The 18,192-nt window shown below is 43.1% G+C and overlaps 4 protein-coding genes across 6 annotated transcripts in view; 2 read left to right on the forward strand and 2 right to left on the reverse strand.

Moving 5' to 3' along the window:
* Positions 1-8,538, forward strand: part of LOC131885361 (uncharacterized) — a 43,547-nt gene extending 35,009 nt beyond the window's left edge. The window contains exons 7-11 of one of the 2 annotated variants that reach the window (XM_059233389.1): positions 602-724; positions 803-985; positions 5,748-5,991; positions 6,122-6,387; positions 7,168-8,538. In XM_059233389.1, the coding sequence (XP_059089372.1) occupies positions 602-724; positions 803-985; positions 5,748-5,991; positions 6,122-6,387; positions 7,168-8,279 (1,928 nt within the window). In that variant the 3' untranslated portion in view covers positions 8,280-8,538. Of the gene's footprint in view, positions 1-601; positions 986-5,747; positions 5,992-6,121; positions 6,388-7,167 lie in introns of both variants that reach the window. The other variant, XM_059233388.1, reaches the window with a different exon arrangement.
* Positions 8,539-10,423: 1,885 nt separating this feature from the next.
* On the forward strand, positions 10,424-13,155 carry LOC131885616 (calcium and integrin-binding protein 1-like). Of its 2 annotated transcripts, none has more exons than XM_059233721.1 (5): positions 10,424-10,773; positions 11,262-11,296; positions 12,403-12,636; positions 12,707-12,819; positions 12,873-13,155. In XM_059233721.1, exons 1-5 carry the CDS (start codon positions 10,691-10,693, stop codon positions 12,984-12,986), a joined length of 579 nt encoding a protein of 192 aa, XP_059089704.1. In that variant the 5' UTR covers positions 10,424-10,690; the 3' UTR covers positions 12,987-13,155. The 2 variants fall into 2 exon arrangements, with proteins under 2 accessions (XP_059089704.1, XP_059089703.1); XM_059233720.1 differs by having other exon boundaries at positions 10,433-10,773; positions 12,892-13,155.
* On the reverse strand, positions 12,701-14,865 carry LOC131885609 (protein ultraspiracle homolog). Its single transcript, XM_059233711.1, has one exon. It carries the CDS (start codon positions 14,724-14,726, stop codon positions 13,353-13,355), a length of 1,374 nt encoding a protein of 457 aa, XP_059089694.1. The 5' UTR covers positions 14,727-14,865; the 3' UTR covers positions 12,701-13,352.
* Positions 14,866-15,284: 419 nt separating this feature from the next.
* LOC131885612 (uncharacterized) overlaps positions 15,285-18,192 on the reverse strand; it is a 15,089-nt gene continuing 12,181 nt past the window's right edge. The window contains exon 3 of the mRNA XM_059233715.1: positions 15,285-15,837. Coding sequence (XP_059089698.1) covers positions 15,643-15,837 — 195 coding nt within the window. The 3' untranslated portion in view covers positions 15,285-15,642. The remainder of the gene's footprint in view (positions 15,838-18,192) is intronic.

The following is an 18,192-nucleotide window of genomic DNA, read 5'->3' on the forward strand; positions in this document are numbered from 1 at the left end:
TAAATACTATATTTCCCCCCATGGCATATGGACAGATGTCACTTAGTTTGCATACAGAAAATAACTAGGAACAAGATGTTTCTCCCGAGTGGAACAAGAGAATCCTTTTCGGTCCCGACTTTCCCCCCTCTTGAAGATATGAAGGGGACCTCAAAACCATTTCCCGACTCACTCCAGACCATAGATTTTTGTTTGGTCTCGACACGACCAACCATTTATTAATTCAAAGCCAAGGTCCCTGAAAGGAATATGATTCATGATATGCACCCAAATAAAGACAACAGTCTGGTTTGTCACACTGAAGGCAAGTCACTGACTTCCCATCGTCTCAAAACTGGAGACCCTGAGGGGTTTTAATGTTGGATTTTTAGTATTGGAAAAAAAATCGAGGAGCACACGTACTGGAACCGGTCTGCATTTTCAAGATCGAGGCTGTTAATGTCAGAAGATGTTGGGCCTACCCAAACAAACGGTCCATTCGATATCGATTTCAGATGCATTTTATGAGAGTATTCCATTTTTGATATCTTTTGCGAGGGAAAGGGTCTACAAATTAAGAAAAACATTTCTCTCAAGAGGTTTTGGACCGTTCATGTTTCAGAAGTCCAGTGTGACCATCCTGAATCCACCAAGGATGGATTCATTGAAGTGTCCAACTTTAAAGGCAGCTACGTTTACGGATCCAGGGCCACTTACCACTGTAACCCGGGGTTCATTCTGTGGGGTAAGCTCAAACAAAGCTCATTTGTCACCATCGCTGACTCATGTCTTTGGGGTATTAATCATTTTTGTGCCTCCACAGGTAACGCCACACGATTATGCGACGCTCAGGGCCTTTGGACAGGTTCCACGCCCAAATGTCAACCCATTGCTTGCGGCGACCCCATTACCTTTCAACACGTGACCGTAGCACTCATCAACGGATCCACAATTTGGAGAGCGGTGGCCCAATACGCTTGTATCCACGGATACCGATCTGCAGATGGTATGTTCCCCTGACTCTGGTTACGGTGTGGCTCTATTTTTATGTCTTGCCGATAATCTGACTTTACGGGCTACTCCAAGTTTCAGCTCGGATTGTTAAGGTATAAAGTATTGGTTAGGTCTCATTTGATTCCGGTCTCTGACGAAGGCTGGCAAGAGCCAACAAAGTAAGGGGGACTGCAACCAGCAATGGCCGGGCGTATAGTCGTAAAAGTCATCCAGCGTAAACAAAAAAGACCGCGAAAATTGCCCAAGTGGCAATTTGCCAAGCCAGGCCTTCCACTCCAAACTTTGATTGTGTACACAGGCTTATGGGATGTTAAGACCTTTATTGCACTCCTGCAAGATCAGTAAGATAAAATGGACTCATTTGTTTTGGGAGCAATTCTGGTCACACTTGTGTTGAAGTCGCCAGTTTCTCAGGATTCAGAATGATAACTTTTCTGGTCTCAAGGAACCACTTTGGACTTTAACCTGACGTTGAGGGACGTGTCAAGGATTTGAGATTTAGTTGGATTTGAGAGAGAGAGAGAAAGAAAGAGGAAGAAGGAAAGGCTAAGCTGTTTAATATTAAATTCCGCCCAAAATATGCGGGCTCTTTGCCATCTTGCTTGCTCGCTTCCCTTTAGTGAGCATTGAGCAAGTGGGCCACGCAGGATTGACCGAGTCGACAAAAATCAAGTGAAGGGAGCGGAAATTGGCTTTCTTCCTCGTTCTTTCTGCTGTACTGTATGGTGGATATGGGTCCAGCTTCTAGCCTATGACAAGCAAAGTTGGATAACGTACGCGAACTTACTCCATGCAGCATGATGTTGCAAAATCGAAGGCACGACACCAAATGATCCAAGATGGTCCAAAAGTGTCTCAGTTCTTGAAGGATGAAATGGAACGAAATCGATCGGGAAATAGCCACTTTCGACGACTGGAGACTCTGACAGTCTCCCGTCTACATGTGTCGACAGTGGTGGATAATTTGAATCGAGAGATCCAAGATGGTAACGCCGATGATTATGCACATACGAGATGAAGCTGGTTGTGGTTCACTCAAACGCAAACCCCGCTCCGCTCCCTTTGAAAGGCGGAGAACCGTTTGACACCTTGTGGAAACCCAGGCGAAAAGTCAGATCGGGCGATTCTTATGACGAAATAATTTGCCATTCCTCCTTTCCCTTTCCTCCTATCATTCATGGTTGATCAGCATCGTCATGATGAACTGCAGTTATGAATTTACAACTTGGAAGACATTGAAACAAAAAATGGCTTCATGTGAACGGAACTGATTGCGACTCTACGGCATGGAACGATCTAATATGATTTAGCCATTGAGCCTGAAATCACATTCTTAGGCAGGAACACTCACCCCGTTCCCTCCTTTTTTTCTTCTCGCCCGGTTTCTTTGTGAATGGCTTGCCCACGACCCTTTTGTCAATGGCCCCGTGTTGCTCCAAATGGAATTGGAACACCAATGGAACAATGGTGATAGAGACTGAGATGAGAAGGGGTGGTTGGTTAGATGGTTGGTTCGATGGGTGGGTGGTTGCTCAGCTGTTTGAGATCTTCACTCAATGCCTTGAACATGAGCCGTTGTCATAAAAGTAAATGACTTCCTCTTAGCAATGTCCTCTCTCTTTTGCTCTGAACAATCAGAGTTATGCATACGTCCTATGGTCAGTGGTGTTCTTATCATTTGCTATAGAATTGCGGGTATACAGCACAAGCATTTTTGTTGTTTACACTTACGTTCCAATTGCTTTATCGTAGAATCCAAAGATCCATTCTCTTGCGCGTATACCTTAGGACACAAACCCCAGTTCTGTCAATTTGTTTTGAAAATAGAATGCACGATTATGAAAATTTGTTCAAAGTTGGATGCAATCAAAAGCGAATGGAAACAAGGGCAGTTGGAAATGCTGATGAAGCAAGCGCAGCGTTGCTCTCTTGTTAATCTTTCTTGAGGTCTTCTTGAGGTCCACTGGTTTGTCCTACTACGTACCAACAAGATCTTTCTTTGGTATGTTGTTGTGTTTAGGTTGTTCGGAATCAAAGGCATGCCATGCTCGTTCAAACATTTATAATCTGTGCGATTCCTCGCATCGATGACTCTCCCCACCCCTGGCACTTACCCTGTTCCCCCTCTTTGGTCTCTTTGATTATGGACTAGTTGTTCCATCCAAGGCTCACCTGGGCTGGAAACTTTCCTTTGCCGTAATTTGGTATGTAATCATTGTCAAAGATGTATGTAAGTGCGGATTATGATCCTACCCGCGACCAAGACCAACAGGAAGGAAGGAACACAAGAGCGAAGGAATAAAGAGGGAAACAAGAACGGTTGGAAGGAAAGAGAAAAGGAGGCGATTTCTTGGGATCAATAATGTCACTAGCTCACCTTGTTTTCCCTTCACCTGCAAACTCAGCTCTCAAGACTGTTTCAAAGCAAACCATAAGTTTCCATTTAAAATTTGGCTCTCAAAAAAGTTGGTCCATACTTCAAAAAATGTTTTCGCAAAGTTCCATTTAAAAAGAGCGATCCAGAGAGAAAAAAAGAAAGGGGGACTAGGGCAGAAAATGGCCAAAGAAAATAGTACGATAAAAACATGATCCGGGGGGACCTTTTCTTCCTTGCCAAACAGTAGTGAGCAAGGACTTTGGGGGTATATTACACTATATTCTGGAGTGCAGTGCATACCGGCTATCAGGATGGGCTGAGCTATTAAACCATTGCTGAAAATCTGCTGAAGTGATTATTTCACCAAAAGTCTCTCCATTTATTTCGGCTAAGACGACTGCCAAGGACTTCTACATGGCTGGACCAGAAAGGCGCTGGGTTAGTTGTGCTTTCGTTCTCTGTGGAAGTGGCTAACCTGGTTGGACCTTGAATTGCAGCAACATACGCTCGGGAATTACCCAATTTGTGAAGGTCACCTTTACTCTCCTCAAGTAAATAGAGGTCTCCTCGAATCTTTAGGACAGTATGAAGAGTGCTGCACTAAGTTTGGCCTCCAGTCTCTTTCAGCTTGGAAGAAAACGGACTCGTTCGTGAGGATTGTCGTGAAATGTGTGTTAAATGGTCCGTTGTGCTTGTCTGCGAGTAGTTCGGAGTAATGGTAGGCGTATGGCTTGAATTTAATCCCTGTTTAAAAAGTCTTCATGGAGACAGACCATTGTCATCCAGCTCTACATTCATGCATATCGCTAGGTTGATGGACGCTCAAATCTACTCCAGGGGGTTTCGTCGCGGAATATTTTGCACATTTTCTCCTCATGCATCATACTGTCAGTGCTTTGGGTAATGAGACGAATTAAGCAACCATGCAAGGAATAAATCCATAAGCAAGTCTCATTTATATTTCGACTATTGGCTGTTATTTGATTGGCATCAGAATAATCAATGTTTCTTATTTGCCATAACAAGTAATACCAAAGACATTTTCAGAGACTTGAAGAAAAGAGGAGCCTGTGTTCCTTCCTTCACGATGGTAAAGTTTAAATCTGTTGTCTATTTTTTTTTTGGGGGGGGGGAAGGAGACTACAGGACATTTGGAACAATGTTCGTGTTCCAAGTGCAGATAATCGGGTGCAAAATTGCTCCCAAAGAACTTTTCGCAATGAAATTGTGAGGTGGCCCACTGAACAAGTCAAGAAGTTCCAATTTTGGGAACAACACGAGATTTGGCCGCGAAAGAAATATAATTTCTCGCCATCGACCTTGCCTCAATCCTCGACACTTCCGTATTTCCGTGCCATTGGTTTCAATTTAAAACCTTTTTAAAGCCAAGAGCAAAACCTGAAGAAAGTCTTGTAAAGGCACACAAGGACGTCGCAGTGAACATGCCAAAGAAAACCCCCATAATCCCATATTTCATACTTGTAGTTTCACTCTTGTTTGCTTAGAGGACCTTGATTTATCACATGGCGCGATAGTCTTTGGTGGAAAAAGGGAATTTCATAGACGCTCACAGAAGCTTTAATGAAACCGCAATCTCGATGGTGCCTATAAAATCAAAGAAGTGTGTGATTACCAATAACCTGACTTATTCTTCTGCATCTGTACGGAAGACACCTTTAAATCCATGATGGCATGAGATAAAAGTCAAATAGCCATAATGGCACACGCAAGTTGGTCTCCCCAGCGACACCGTCCGACGAGGAGAATAAAATATAAATAAGCCATGAAATAAATCAAAAGTTGAAGTTTTTAGACTGCGTTCTCGCCATCGGGAGAACGTCACAGATTCAGCGAAAGCTCATGTGTATGTGTGTGGAGAGAGTTCTATGTAGCTGGAGGAAGGGCAAATGCTTTGTAGATAAAAGAGGACATCTATTTCCATACACTACTTGGGTTTTGCTCACCATTCAGGGCGGCGGCTTAAATATCAGCCCAGATTCACGCAACCAGAAGTACCGATCAAAGCCGACCTAAATGTAGGTTAGCTGTGCTGGCATAGGGAATATGGACCAGAATCCCGGTGGGTCCAAGGCAAAGTTGGTTACATACTACCTACGCGTACAATCCTATGCAGTATGAAGAAGGGAAGGACACCAGATTGCCCAGACAGGAAGATAGTATCTCCTTGCGAGAAATAGTTCCAACCTAACTGTCGATATTGAGCTATGGGCAACAATATGGATACCAGATGATACAGAGATTGCCACGTCAAAGGGAGGAAAGGCCGTCCTTGGCCCCACACCAACATCATCTATGATTTAGTACAGACTTTACGCCTAGTGTGACGATACTATCGGGTTCGTTTAATTTATTCTAGGAAACAGTTCCTTACGGACCAGTCACTGCCTTCAAAATGGTACATGGACCCCGGTCCACTTGACTTGCGTTCCAGAAGCGCATCTGGGCGACGGGTTCCATGGAACAAGTGCAGATGGCGGCTTTCTCGTGGGTGGAGGGGCTCACGCCAACTACGGCTCGGGTACCATGATGGTGGTGGCCGTGATTGCCGCTGTGATCACGGGAGTGGCTGTGGCTTTTTTCATAATCTTTGTGCGTAAATGGTGAGTGTGGCAATGGAAGGATTCACAGTATTTGCCGGCACGAGCGTGTTCAGGTTCAAGTGACCGACTCATTCACCTGTCTTGGACGTTCTGACGACTCAAAACAGTACGCTTTAATCTGGCCTTGTAGGTTGCTCAAATGGTCTGACTCGACATCCAATCATCATCTGTTTATGGGCTCTGGTCCAGGCGGTGGCCTTGGTGGACCCAACGGTGGCCCTCCATCCTCGTTGGACGTGTCCTTCAAAGGCGTTGGAGGCTACAGTGCCAGCAACCAATACAGTACCATGCCCATGCTCAAACAAGACAAATTAGATGGGACTAACATCTACCAAACCACGACTCTCTCAACATTTGGACGCGGAAGCGGAGCTGGAGGAGGGGCCCATGCCAGAGGTAAGTCATTTTGCTTGGTGTTGAACTGGTCCCATTCACAGGATGGCCCAATTCATCCCGACAAAGTCAAAGAAACCATCTTAACTGATTGCATGTTCCTCATGTTGGGTTGGCTGGAACAGTAAGATCTGATCTGGGGATATATGCTCAAGGTTTAACCTTAAACCTTATCTTCCTTCACCCAAGGCGCTTGAAGAGTTGTTGATGGTTGTATGTCCTCTGAATCGACAGACGAGAAATTAATCAGCTGACACCGGGTCGCCTTAGCTTCTTTCGTTTCGCGTTGGGGATTGATTGCCACTGTTTGGGAGCCTTCATTTACACAAGTAGACACGGCTCGGCTTGACGAGCCCCTAGTGAAGCTTGATCAATCTCTTCACGCTTTACGAAGGGGTCCGTCCATATTCGAAGGTACACGAGTAAAATCGATAGAAGGTCTTAGCTGGCTGAAAACGCGGGGTCCTTCATCTTCTTTGGAAGACAACACTTTGTCTTCGTTTGATAGCTAATTTGCAATGACAGGGCTAAATGCCTCCGAGGATATCTCTTTGTCGCTCGCACTGCACAAAAACCGATAGAGGGCTAGTAATTGAGAAAGGGCGGTACTCGCACAATATCACCGGGAAATGAACTTCGGGAAAATAACACTCATGCAAGCCATTTTAGACGAGAGAGCTGTCTTTTTAGAATGTTGTCAGGGATGCCAGCACATTCCAACTTCCATGTCTTTGCCTAATTTGATATCCGCCAGATTGACCTGGTATTTTCTTGGCATTTCAGGAATCCCCGTACCTGGAGTCACTTTGCCCACGTCCAAGAGCGCTGCATTGAATCAGCCTGGGTTTCAGAACGAACTGATGGGGTTGAACGGGGGATCACCCACCAACTCGGCCAACCCGCATCATTTGCGACGACCCCGGAGACTTAGGCGACTCAGACCCAACCTAACCCATCGAAAGTCGTTGCCGCAGTCACGTTTGGATGGACTGACCACCGCTACCTCGTTGTCGTCATCCTCAGCCCCATCGACTCCAGAATCCCCATGTTCCATTTCCTCACGTCGAGGCTCGAACCCCGGATCGGAGGAGGAGCATGAATCGGATGATACTAATCTCAAGCACCTTTCTCATGGCCAATCTAATGACGGCCCAACTTTCAAATATGCAGACGCCCGGGATATAGCCAAGGCCACTCTTCGCAAAGGCTGCCTCCAACCCGAGCGCTTGGCTCGAGTTCCAAATCCACATGGCGGCCACGATTATGCCAATGTTCAGCGATCGGCAATGGCTTCGGCTGCCATAGATCCGTTTGCCAACATTCCTTACGCAACACTAAGCCGCAAATCCTCGAATTTTCTTCTCGCCGGAGGAGTCCAAAATTACAACAGCACCCAAGGCAATAAAAGCAACTCTTCCATTATGAATTACTTCGATCCACTCAAAGGCACCATGGTCTCGACAGACGAGCAGCATGGTGGCCAATACCCCTATCACTTGGAGGACGGACAAATCATTCTTTTGCCGCCGTCCGATTCGATTCCAGACATCCTTCAAACGGCCTCGGCCACCAACAAGGCCGAGAAAGGTCGGCATGCTCTCAGTCTCACACGAAGTGGCAACCTGCCCAAGGAGGTCATGGCACTCTATGCCAAAGGGGATCTAGCCAAATGTGGAGGGACAGACCCATCGAAGCCGCCTCCCGCTCCCAAGAAAAGTCTAATCGTCAACGAGCTTTCGAATCTGTGGCATCCGACCGAGTCAAGTGATATGGAGCGATGGAAGACTGGCAATAAAATGAGTTTCTCCTCATCCATGGACGATCCGCTCCCGCCTAGTGTTCCTAAAGAGAGCTACATCTCTGCTGTTAATTCTAATATTGATCAGAATATCTAATAGCTAGATTGCCCAACCAACCCCGATTACCTTTCCTGACATCATGATTTCAAGTACGTAAAACAAAACGTTTGGTTGATGCTCTTTCCTAGAAAAGAACACCTCCCTGAGTCCTCGTAAAAAGTGAATCTTCGCATTTTCTCTTCACTATACGAATAAATCGCTTGATCTATCGCTTTCCCAGACAGATACCTTTATCCCATCGGAATAATGTTTCTATTCAACAAATTTGAAATACATGTTAACCTTTTCAAACCAAGACTTGCCTGCCACCCATTAAGCCTCCCAAGTAGCCGGGTTGGGTGGAGTTGGCTTCTTCCTCTATTTGAACAATCGAACACACGGACACGCAAAAGAGGTCCACGCAGCATCGCTCCCTCACTCGTTCGTTCATGGGAACTCGTAAGTCTTCAGCGTTTGGAATTAGCAGGTTCTCTGAAGCTTTACCAGAGGATAGCACCGATGATATTAAGGCCAAGGGAACACCTTCTTCGTGTGCACCTGATCCCACGGGACCACTTGGCCAAAATCACCGAACATCGAGCTATGCAGTGGAAAAGGCCTGCCAACGGATTGGCAAATTTACGGCCTTTATTGCGTGCCTACTTAATCCAAGTACTCGACCGGGTGTATTGGCTGAAAGGGAACGAATGCGAACTATTACCATACCGTTTAATAGTACAGCATACGCTCAACTTCCGCCATACGGTTCTGTGCAATGGTTCATTTCTTTCACAAAAAGCCATAGAATAGTCGTCATTGATTGTTGAGCAACTTGGATCTGAGATCCACTGAACGATCACTCAAGCGGCCAACGGGAAAGAATGCTCATTTCGGGCGGGGTTTTCTCAATTAAACACTAATGGAGGCAGCAGCCAGTAAATGGATCAAGTCTGATGTCTGACCTTCAGACAATGGGCGAACAACTTTGAAATGGGACATGCATCGAAACTTTGACTACGGGTAGTCGGCGAATAAGCGTAAAGTGTTACCAGAACAATGAATTCTTCTGTTGGAGGGGAGCCATAAATGAGGAGAGACGCAGATGTTCCTTGTTGAAAGAATCGAAAATGAAGTTTGAAATATTTACTGCAAGTAGGGTAATATCTCTGCCCAATTCTTGTGGTTGGTCTCTTTTGAAGATAAGCCATGTGAGCGTTATTGGCCTTTCTGGTTTCTACGTACGTGGTACGACCAACCAGTCCTTCTGAGCAATCTATGGTGTGTGGCTCAGAAGAGCCGCTCAGGACTCCCTTTCTTCGTTTCATATAGGATGAGCAGCTATCCTGATCCCTGAAGGACTTACGAGGCTTTATTGTGTGTCAATATTGGCGTCAATAAAGTGCTTCCCCCCATGCACCTTCATCATATTTCTTGGAGGATTTAATGCGAGGATAGTGGGCTGGAGGGTGTAACTTATTCTAATAATGCAAAGATTAATTGTGAGCACATTGCATAATTGGTAAAACCGTACTGATAAAAATGTAACTGAAACGGCTCTGGAGGCGTCTAATTAGTCCCTCATGACGAATGATGACACACAAAAAATGTCCAATGTTTGCACTGTTTGCCCTCGTTCTTTTGCAATGCGTTTTAAGCCTCATGGCTACAATGTTTCAATTTTTTTTTTGGAATTCCTCACTGCTCCTAGGAATGGGATTGTCAGCAGTTGAAGACGAAAAGCTCATTCATTTTACCTTACTTTATTTTCATACAGCATCTGATTGAAGAACAAATTAGAGTTGACGGATCGAGCTAGCCTGTGAATATAGTGTTGATCTGGAATTTTGGTCGAAAAACTTGCCTAAGTCTGACTTAAATCCTGCTACTGGTTCAACACCTACATACTCCCAACGAATATTTGAGGGCGGCTGCAAATTGAATAATATCTCGAATTTGTCTCAAAAATACGGAATTTTTTTTTGCATTATGCAAAGAGACAAGCAAAAAATATGAAATATGCAGATAAATCTGCTTTATGCCATAAAACGTAAAGTAAATATTTTGGCTGTCTCTAGGGATGTCTGATAAGTGAAGAGAAAAAAAAGTGAGCAATGTTTAAACGCATTTGCATTTATCAAACCTGCTGTCATTGTACGCTGTTTTCAATATTCTGCATGATTTCGGGTACCTTAACGTTTGAACCTCTAACCCTGACCACATACAAATTTTTGTGGTTCTTTGCACTCTATCTTCAAGGAACAATCTCATGGAACAAGGCAAGTGTGTCGCAAATGTAGACCATTCTCTTTAAGTCATCATCTTAATTGATAGGAGCGCCAACACTCGCTGATTCAATGGGCTTTATCTTCAATCCTTATCAGTCATCATCGTTCGAGGGCAGTTTAGAGGTGCTGAAATTACAACGTTAATAACTAACACCGTTGAAAACATAACTGAACACTTTTGCCATGGGAGGGACTACGAGCAAACTCGACGAAAGCTTGCAAAAATATGAAGATCTAACGTACCTGAATTTCAAGCAAATCAAAAAGTAAGTGCCTAACTCCTTTTTGTAGCAGCAGCTGTCTGATCATGTCAGCACAAATTTTGGAAGATCACAGATTACTTTTTAAAAGAATGAAGCTACTGAAAAAACAAGATACAAATCGCAATAATACACAAAAACCTTCTCTCTATAAGGTTTCAAAAAGTGTATTGTAAAAATAGAAAATTCTAATGTGGGAAAAATAAGCCCGTAAACCAGTTAGTTCTTTGGCTAAAAAATGTAGCTTTATGCATTTTGAAATTTGTGACAGTTTATCAAATTGCAGTGCCACATGAACCATTATCTCATGGATAATTGAACGGGAGCTCTAGTTTAATCCCTTAACAAAAAACTTTTAAGCATCAAAAGTACGAGTGACCTCTCCAAAATTTGATGCTGACGTCATCCTTATTTCCTGCTTCAATGTCCCAATACATTAACGTCGCCCAATTCTTTAAATTTTCTTCACATTTTATGGTTCGTTTTTTTTTCAGTTGCCACAACAGGTTCACAGATATTAAAAAAAGAGGTAATTACCGACAACTTCGTGTTCAGGGGGCTATAATTGAAGAGAAAAGTAGCTTCATTGACTTTTTTGGTTTGTTTTTTCACGGGCTTTTCTAATCGCTAAAGGAGATATAATCATCCACTTGAATTAATAATGTATTTATTGCGAGAAGCATGTCTCATTGGATAGATACAGGTGGTACATGATTGTCAATCCAATTAGTTTTGCATATGGCGATTTGGGGCCCATTCTGGGTTCAAGAGTTTGGGTGGGTGGTTGAAAACCGGTTATTGTAAAAGCAAAAAAAATGCTTACGAGTTTATTCAAGTTCGGATCTCGAAAAGTCGATCGGTCAACACCTGACGATAGAGAATGTCTATTTTCTTCACGAGTGGCTGAAAACTTAAATTCCGGCCACTCTTGAACACAACACCATGAAATAAGATTTCTAATGGTGGCGTTTGGTTTCCTCTGCGTGCCGGAGAGGGAACTTTATACCGCTGAAAACCGGTCCTCGTAAAAGAAAAGAGAGATCACTATTGAAGTGGGGAAAAAGGAAAGGAATGGTTGAGAAGAGGAAGAAGGGAAAAAGAAGAAGAAGGATTCAAGGGCTAGAAGCTCATGTCTTGAAATAGACGTGTGCCGGAGGATATGGAAAGAGGAAGAATTGGAATGGGAGGTACTAGGTGCACTGAACAGTGGCCCTCATAGATTCATGGGGGGGACCATTGTTCCACCCGCTCACTGATGTCACAATTTGAACAATACTCTAATCTTGAACCTACCAAAGCCCATTATTCAAGTCTGAGGAGTAAAAACACATGAAAAATTATGTCCTCAGACTTTATGCTAAAAAAGTAGCAAAATGTAATCGATTCGCATGAGAATGTGCATATGTTTCAGCTTTCATCCTTCAGAAATCAAGCTCGGCACTGTGCTTGCTAGTATTCAGACCAAAACTGAACATTACGCAATCTTCAATATTATGTACCTTGGTTAATTTACAAAGTGAACAAATATTGAATGGGACCAGATCACACCAGCAACATTGGCTAAGATTGACTTTGGCACGAGTTCGTAATTTCAATGTAAAAGCGGCTCCCTTTAATTAAAGCCCTCTGATTTAGAAAATGTCAATTCCGGATCTTTGGTTGACTTGACCAAGCCTGTGTGCACTTACGACGATTTATTCGAAAGTGTTCCTGAATTGGGACATAACCCGTTTCGAGATCGAATTTGCGATGTATTTTCATCTGAACAAGGGCGGAAACTGAACTTTTTGGAGTTCTTGGATATTTGCTCTGTCTTTAACGAGAACGCTTCCCAAGAGGCCAAAATTAAACGGGCGTTCCAAATCTTTGGTGAGTGCCTACAATAACTAATGTACCAAAGTGAAGCACAATTCTCAAATTTGTTGGTTTACTCTTTCAGATTTCGATAACGATGGATTTATTGGCAAGGGAGATATTTCGAAAGTCATAAAAACAATTGTCCCAGACGATAGCAACACAAACTTGAATATCACTGATGCTGTCTCAGATCAGGTACCTAAATAAGCATTGAATAAGTGATGTCTTTCAGTATCGCTTTGTCTTAGAGGCTTTTGGTTTCTCTAGATATTCAAAGAGTTCGGCGGGCCAGAAGAAAACAAACTGCTTACGAAATTTCAAGTACAAGAAATGTTGGAAAAATCCCCAGAGTTCGCCGATAACTTTACATTCGCACTACAGTAACAAGAGTATGCCAATAATTGAATAAAAAACATTTGCCGTCATACATATGCGTAATTTATGGCGGCAAGCACAAGCAATGTCATGCCATTTTCATTTTTATCTTGTTCTGGTTGACCATTATTCAATAAAGCATGTCAAGATTCCACATTTCAGTCTACAATTGTCGCCATATTCTGTATGGTTTGAACGCAACTTTTGCTCTGGCCAACAACGCAACCTTGTTTGAAGTCTTTCCGTTTCCAAGGAGTCTCGGGTCGCTCTCCTTCCTCCCCATAAACGCCATTTTAGAAGCAAAATTAGCTTGAACAGCGATGACTAAATCTGGAGATCTGGAATGAAGGACGCTAGAATATTCCGCCCGGTGGTCTTGCCTTGAATATCCGCTCATGGAATGTTTCAAATACTTGTCGGCAAGGTTCGAAAATCATCATGGTTTCAGATAGCTTGGCTCTGGCCCGTCCTTGATAATGGGTCCTTAGATATCGATGCAGAAGAACCAAATACTTTTCCTGGGTGGCTTGGATCTTCGGCTTATCTTGAAGTGAGACGGCGAATTCGGAGGCGAACATAATAATGTGGCTCAGGAGCAGGACAATCACGTAATCAGCACTCCCTTGGGTGGATTCTCGAAGGCCAGAATTAACTTCATGCACCAGACTATCGTGTCTTTGAATGAGGTCTTGCGTGGCCGAATGTGACCGAAACGTGACGTCTATGGACAAATTCTTGGGCTTCTCGCCCAAAAGCTGATTGGCCTCGAACACGAGCAAGATTTTGTCAATCTCGGGTTCGTGATGGCGAAACTCATAGCCGTGCTCGAGAAAGTTCTCGTAGAACTTGCACAGATCCGGAGTGTAGCTGTACACGCTCCAGAGAAGACCAAAGATGCCGGGAAAGTTGTGACTGATCAAGGTCATACGATCGAATGGGGAGAGCGAGGCCATGTCATCGATGCTGAAGAAGTAGTTAATGGTGGCCTGTTTGTTGGTTTCCGTAAAAGCTTCGGATATCATTGATGGGCTGCCGCCCGTTTCGTTTAGTGCTCTCAAGAACGTCATGAACTCCTGTTCATTCTTTGAAAATAATTGATAGTAACTTCGATATCCGAAGCTTAAGAGGTTTTTGTAGATGCTCAACGCTTTGTCCACCTCATGCTCCGTGAATGTCTGGCTCAAATTGGCGGTCTTGACCATAGCTTTGATAGGCAAAAGAGGTTTGGTCTTATTTGGCAATCCTGATTGATCGTGAGTCATCACGTAACAGGTTTTCATTCCTGAGCGCAAGCACTTCTGAAAACGACACCATTTGCAGTTCTTCCTGGATCTGGCTGTGATACTGCAATTCTGAGTCCCTTTGCCGCACTTGAATTTCAGATGAAACCGATTACGCACCGACCTTTGAAAGAACCCCCGACAGCTAATGCAAGCTTGAACCCCATAATAGAAATGTTTGCCGGCCACATCATAGCAAATCGGACATTGAGGCTCCCGAGATTCCATTCGCCTGGCGATCTCTTCTTCCAGGTCGTCACTGGAGCTGCTGACTTGCATTGAGGGCGAGATTTGGGTCTCTGGTCTCCCATTAGACAAAGCACTGGCACTTTCGATGGGGACTTGGGCTTGGGGCACAAAATCTATCGAGCTGGGAGACAAAAAATCTTTTTCTAATCCGACTAAATCGTCGCAAATGAACTTTAAGATGTCAAATGAAGTCTCCATGGTGTTGGCAGAAAGAAAAACCCCAGGCTTGCCCAAAGATCGCCAATTCTTATCCTAAACCGAGGCAACTCGTTGACCACAAAACATGTGTTTATGTGTCTTGTTGCTGCGTAAAAACTGGCCGAGGATAGATAGGGAGAGATTACTTTGTCATGTATGCAATATAACAGGATTGGCCCTCAATAGCAGTCAGTATCCAGAGCCGCCGGACCTTCGTTCTCTCTGATAAGCCCCAGGGTCATTGAATGCGATCGTCCAGTTTTCTTTTTCGTCTTCATAAGAAAATGCATAGGAAATGGGCACGAACCTTCTCTAAAACAAAAATTGGGCCCTGTCAGCCAAATTGACCAAAGAAAAGGATGAGATAAGGAATGATATTCATGTGGCGCAAAAATGATGGATTCATGGCAAATGGGACTTGAACTTTCTTTCTTGACAACCTCGGTCGTTACTTTTGGGCTCATCTTGGGTTTGTTCTTCATCGTATTTGATGGATTTGGATTGCTAGGAAGATCGTATCTTTTAACACAGGACTCTCCTCATGCATTAACGAGACCTTATTATGAAACCTTGAGATCATGGTCGAAGGATGATTAATCCTGACGGGAAGTGGAAACCCAGTAGGATTGGGATTGTCGGGTTTAAAGGATTATACCCTCCAAATTGACTTCCTAAGAACGATTAAGGAAAGAAGCGAAGGTCATGATGATTTGAGCAAAGAACTTTGCGGCTTGCTGTCGCCGTCGTCTTCCTTTTATATCTTTATTTCCACGTTTAGTACAACTTCTCTCCATTTGATTGGGGTGATGGACATTCATGATCATAGTATGATAGTATTGGTTACTTATTATCCATTTTTCGCTCTCTCCATGGTTTGATTTCGAACCAACTAATCGAGGTTCTGGCAAGTCTTTCATTACTTAAAGCCATACAGGGCTCTATATTCCGCGAGATTTTGTTCCAAATCCTGATTGCGGAGAAGGTACAATGTTAGCGAGTCCAAACTTTTGAGAATGTCGTGGTCTCCGGGTCCCAATGTGGCTTTTGAATTGGCGAAGAGTTCACGAGCCAAAATAAAATGAAATGATTCCGCGCACAAATGAGGAGATACCTAAAAAAGACAAATCATCAATCAGGACCTTTGCAGAAGTGGATGAATCTAGTTGGATTTCAAAATGCTCCAATTCGTTGTAAATTCTGGCTAAGAAAAGGGGATGTCTGGTTACAAGTGACAAAATTTGCGATATGACCTCCTTTTCTGAAGCCAGGATCAAATCGATGTTGAGAACGGTTTTCCGTTTAGAATTGTGGTAAGAAAGGTGTAGGTTCGGAGGGGCTCTCGTGGCGTTAAACATACATTGAAAAGGAAATTGGTACTCCTTGTGGGCTCCTTTTGTTGTTATTATTCTTAAAACATAAAACATGCAGACATGGAATGATCCCAAAGAATAATTTTTCTCGTTTCTTGGACATGCTAGCTTGGCTACTTCGAATCCCATGGTAAGATTAAGACAAGCTGCTTCCATATTTATTTGGACTTGAAAATAAGATGAGCCTCCAGTTTTTTTGGATTTTACTTGACCAAACCTCATTTGACCGAACTCATTTAGACGAATAATTATCTTCCTTGGCCGGAAAAGATCTCATTTGGCCAAGTTGGGTATAAATTGGAGAGGACATCAATACTTGATCAGAAATGGTTCTTCTCATGTTGTGCTCAATAAAAGATTGGTTGGTAATTTTTGCCAAATAAGTATTGCCCCTATAGCTATGATGCTATTCCATTTCCACTTGACCAAGTTTTCATGGATGATTTAAAGCCTTGAGGCTAACCTCTCAAAGGGTCTGCTCAAATCCCTTCTGCCCCATCGAGATCGGATTTATTTAAATCTTAGCTTCGTGACCTTGCTCTTTCGTTTGTTCGTCAAAATTTCCAAGTTTTTATTCTTCCTTTCTTTGAATGCGCTTGACCAATTTGTATCTCTTCCGCCAGTTACAGAAGTACTGAGGATTTGGGAAATTCCGTCTTATCAAAAGTCTTTAAACGCTCCTTCAGAATGTCTTATTACTCCAACAACTTCATTGTCCACTTCCTCAATTCTTGAGATTTACAATCACAGTCTTAAAACCCACCATTAGAAAAAGTCCTAATATACGGGTTAAAGCATACAGTAAACAAACGCAGTGTTCCCAATGATGACGTCATACTTTCGACAAGCAAGGAAGGGGTTACAGAAAGCAGACAAATGAAAATCACCTTTTTGGCAATTATACCTTTGTGATTCAAGCCATGATACCTCTTAGACATACCCCCAATGGTGCATTGGAAATTTAATTGCCTTTACCCTTGAAGCAATCAACCGTCCTTGCATCCTTTTTGGTTAAAATGTTGTGAATGTGGAAAGCTACAGAAACATTTTTCACCATCTTCTTGTCATATCCACAAGGCTGATAGAGTCTTGATATTTAAGGCTTTAAGAAACAATATTCATTGCTATAGCGACAAAAAGAATACCAGTTGGGAAATCATGGGTTCTTCACAATGCACAAATGTTGCAAGAGGGTACCAACCCTAATGCAACCTCCGACACCAAATTATGATTCAAAATCACATTTTAGTACTCTTTGAACCACTCAAACTTATGCCATTGAGTCCCGTGATTCCTTTAATCCGTAAGGCTCGTTTTCAAGGGGATCTTGGGCAAAGATCAGCCTAGTGGTCTGCTCGTTCACCATTGTTTGGGCCGCTAAGAAAACTCGAAGGCAGTTGTGCACTTCCGATCGTTTGGCATTACTATAGACCGATTTAATACTCAAGTATCAGCTCGCATGACGTACACATGAAGAGCAAAGTAATTTCTTTTGCATGGTTGATGGTTACATATTTAACGTTCATCGATTTTAGTCTATGGTTTTGCCCGGTTCATTGGTTAACAAAGAGAGTTTCTTTATGTTTAAGTAATAATCATTCTACCTCTTTTGGCGAACCTGAAATTTATCAAGTTTTGGTGTCACGCTATAAGTTATAGGATCTCCTGTTTTCAGTCACACACTAATTCCGACGGTTTGTACCTCTCCTTCTTAGGTAATAAACCATGCTCAGCTCACAAAAATGTTAGATCAAATGTTATGCATATTTGCGACGAAACCTTTTTAGCGCACCAATTATCTCGTTTTTGGAACAAAATTCCTGACGAAGCCTATGTTTCTGTCTCATAATTGTAACTTGTGGTTGGATTGCATATTATATCAACGGAAGAATGTATTGACTTACAAGTTCTTTGTTTTGTACTACTGCACTTGGGATAACATTGTCAATATCAGTTGAAAATAAAATAAAAAGTGCGCTTTCACAGCCATACATCATACAAAATACCATTCTCCTCAAATGCCGCATTCTACGTAGTTGATGTCAAATTATGAATTACGTACATCGTGCGTAGTACACTCTTGAAAGGGTTGTTCC

This window comes from Tigriopus californicus, chromosome 8 (genome assembly GCF_007210705.1).
Source record: "Tigriopus californicus strain San Diego chromosome 8, Tcal_SD_v2.1, whole genome shotgun sequence".
In the NCBI taxonomy this organism is placed as follows: domain Eukaryota; kingdom Metazoa; phylum Arthropoda; class Copepoda; order Harpacticoida; family Harpacticidae; genus Tigriopus; species Tigriopus californicus.

Bases quoted from the DNA above. Each gene is read 5' to 3' on its own strand.
- LOC131885616 (XM_059233720.1), top strand. From the start codon at position 10,691: ATGGGAGGGACTACGAGCAAACTCGACGAAAGCTTGCAAAAATATGAA. The intron at 10,774-11,261 runs GTAAGTGCCTAA...TTTTTTTTTCAG, and splicing joins AATTTCAAGCAAATCAAAAA to TTGCCACAACAGGTTCACAG. The intron at 11,297-12,402 runs GTAATTACCGAC...CCTCTGATTTAG, and splicing joins CACAGATATTAAAAAAAGAG to AAAATGTCAATTCCGGATCT.
- LOC131885609 (XM_059233711.1), bottom strand. From the start codon at position 14,726: ATGGAGACTTCATTTGACATCTTAAAGTTCATTTGCGACGATTTAGTC.